Source organism: Chenopodium quinoa, unplaced genomic scaffold (genome assembly GCF_001683475.1).
Source record: "Chenopodium quinoa cultivar QQ74 unplaced genomic scaffold, ASM168347v1, whole genome shotgun sequence".
NCBI lineage: Eukaryota > Viridiplantae > Streptophyta > Magnoliopsida > Caryophyllales > Amaranthaceae > Chenopodium > Chenopodium quinoa.
The window spans coordinates 22,127-24,912 of NW_018745448.1; the positions used below are offsets into that span (position 1 = coordinate 22,127).

The 2,786-nt window shown below is 36.6% G+C and overlaps 1 protein-coding gene across 1 annotated transcript; it reads right to left on the reverse strand.

Moving 5' to 3' along the window:
* Positions 1-317: 317 nt before the first annotated feature.
* Positions 318-1,521, reverse strand: LOC110713560. Its single transcript, XM_021892008.1, has 2 exons — positions 1,236-1,521; positions 318-1,066 (listed from the first exon to the last, which is right to left on the reverse strand). The coding sequence occupies exons 1-2, from the start codon at positions 1,519-1,521 to the stop codon at positions 318-320; spliced, it is 1,035 nt and encodes a 344-aa protein (XP_021747700.1).
* Between the last annotated feature and the right edge of the window lie 1,265 nt (positions 1,522-2,786).

Here is a 2,786-nt window from a genome sequence, read left to right on the forward strand (position 1 = left end):
AAAGAGAAATGTAACCCTATCTGATGGATTATTAGTGACCAAAATAGATTGAGTTTCCATTAATAACAAAAGGTTGTGATTTGTCTTAAACCAAAGTAAAGTAGCATACAAGACTGCCTAAGAATGTTTACACTAAGTATGTACCAAAATACACCTAACCAATACCAACAAAAACTACTAAAACCATGTTCAGATTGTATTGGTTATGTGTGGCAGTCTTTGGCTCAGATGGTTTGATTGTGCTTCCTTATAGTCTTCAATCAACATCTATTTCCATTTGAAATTCAGTTGCATTTGTACTTGGAATTTTGATTGAATCAATAGGAAACAACCTCTGCAATTAATTCCTTGTCTACTTGAAGCAATTCTGGTAGAACACCTTGCCTGTCTAGACTTCTTTTTTTCATGTGTGGTATTTTGTAGTTGTTTCCTCCTTTTCTTCTTAAGACCTCAACCATGCATGACTGAAGTGTAATCCAACTGTATTTGTTCAACTCTGGATCAAATCCTTTGAATGCTATTTCAACTTCTTTGATGAGATCATCTAAATTTTGAGGAAATGACTGATACTGCAGTGATTGAATGACATTGAAAAGTCCTAAGTCTAGAACATTCATGTCTGGTGATTGTGCTGGTTGAAAAACAAATTGTATGTTGAATCCATATGCTTGACATGCTTCTTGAAATTCTGCATCTTGTGGTATTTGGTGAGGCCTAGCATTATACCATTGAATAGTTATGTCTTTGGGAAGTTGGGGTGGCCATTGTTCATGTATTGTTGGCAACACATGATTAAGTAGCATGTCCCTTATTGCTTCCTTGTTAATACTATGGACTGCCTTAGCCTCAATGGTTACCTTGTCTCTGTTTTTACTCTTTTTCTTTGCTTCCTCATACTTCACAAAAGGGAAAAGACCATACTTCCCATCATGTAATAATTGTTTGTTTGCATCATACAATGGTTTCCCAATCATGCCCATAAACATACCCTTTATCTTGAACCTTTTGGACTGTTGGGCTCTGTATGGATTGTCTTCAGCTGGGAAGAGGTAGAATGTCCTTGTTTCTGGGTTTATAAAAAAACCACTTTTCATCAATGTGTATCCATTGTTACATGTCTTCAAATGAAGGGTCCCCTTCTGCTGGAATGGGGTAATGTGACTTAGAACCCATTTCAGTCTTGCTATTTTATGCTGGTTAGTGAGTGTTTGTGCTTGTGTGTGTTCTCAATCTACCCCTTTTCCTTAATCTGTGAATAGCTGACTTAGACACATGAAGTGCTGCAGCATATCCTCTTTCAGTTTGTCTTTTGTACAAAGGCACTGATGTTAAGAATTCATCACTGTACTCCTTTTGTTTTCTGCCCACAGTGCCTATTTTTTTGGTCCTTACATCTACAGCATTGCCTTCTAACATGTGTTGCTTAATTACCTTAAACCATCTTGTTGTTGTTGATCTATGCACATGATGCTTTCTTGCCAAACTGGATAAAAATCCTCTTGGCAATGAGTCCCCCTCCATATTGAGCATGATCTAATCAACTAGTTGGCGCTTTTCTTCTACTGTCATTTCTCTACTTTGTCTGTCATACATATGTAGTGGACCATGTAGTTCACCATCATCATCTCCATCATAACCAGCTTCTTCTTCTGAGTTGCTGTCTTTTTCTTGAGTTTCTTCATCTATGAAATGATGCCATGCTTCCATTGTCTGCTCCTCATTGTACACTTGATTTTCATTAAAAAAAGAGTTCTTCCAAGAACTCTGCCATGAGTCCCTATCCTTTTTTTTCAGGCTGACTGTAGGTGATGAAGTGGTGGCTGGAATTTTTTGGATGGTCTTCAACAGAGCCTAGAAGAATTGAACATGGATGCTGCTTTTGTCTTTTTAGCACTATAAATTTAGGCTAATTATGAACTAATTTTAGGCTTATGTAATTTGTAGGATGGTGTTTTGTAAACAATTAACTACTCACCCTTAACCCCCCCAACCCCTCCCTGCTGTCTCTTTTAAATGAAAAACAAACTGAAATGTGGTTTGGAAAGTCCTCTTTTTATAAGGGAATATGATTTGAATGTTAACAAGTTTAGATTTTGGGGTATTTGGCAAATTTTTTGAATTTGCCTTGAAATTTTGGGAGGGAATTTCGTGAGTAATCAAAAAAAAAAGGGGGACTCCCTCCTCAATTTGGATGAAAAAAGGGAGGGAATCCCCACCCATGTGCAAAGTCAGGGAAATTTGGGTGGGAAAAGTCCACCTCACCATTTTTTCCCACTACTTTTACTTGATTAAAAAAAAGACCCCACATGGTTTCCCTCCTATTTTAGTCCCTTAATTACTTAATCTTCACATGCTTAAAGCCCCTTAAAAGTTTTGCCTAGGCTTGCGTAAAATGGTCCTTTGTTGCAACTAAAATGAACCGGAGGTAGTATTATCTTTTCATAAAGGATAATTAAGATCTTTTAGAAACTTATATAAGCTTCCAATTAATCCTAATTGGTTTAGGAATGAGATAAAATTCTTTGGACCCTCCACATAATCATTGGGTTGTAGGTAAGGTGAGCTTAGGTTCGGTTTGGGCTCAGCTTAGTATTTTGACCATAACTTATTCGTTATAACTCACTACAAAATTAAGTTAATATAGCATCAACTAAAATTTGTTGCTATTTACCAAAAATTTGTTGCCAACTCTATTTAGCAATGGGTTGGAAACGAAAATTTGTTGTTGTTAAAAGTCTTATTGCCATGGGATTTTGGCTACCAGTTGCAAAGCAATTTTGTTGCAA

Coding starts and splice junctions, on each gene's coding strand:
- LOC110713560 (XM_021892008.1), bottom strand. CDS start 1,521: ATGGAGGGGGACTCATTGCCAAGAGGATTTTTATCCAGTTTGGCAAGA. Junction 1,067..1,235: donor TCACAGATTAAGGAAAAGGG/GTAGATTGAGAA, acceptor TTATAAACCCAG/AAACAAGGACATTCTACCTC.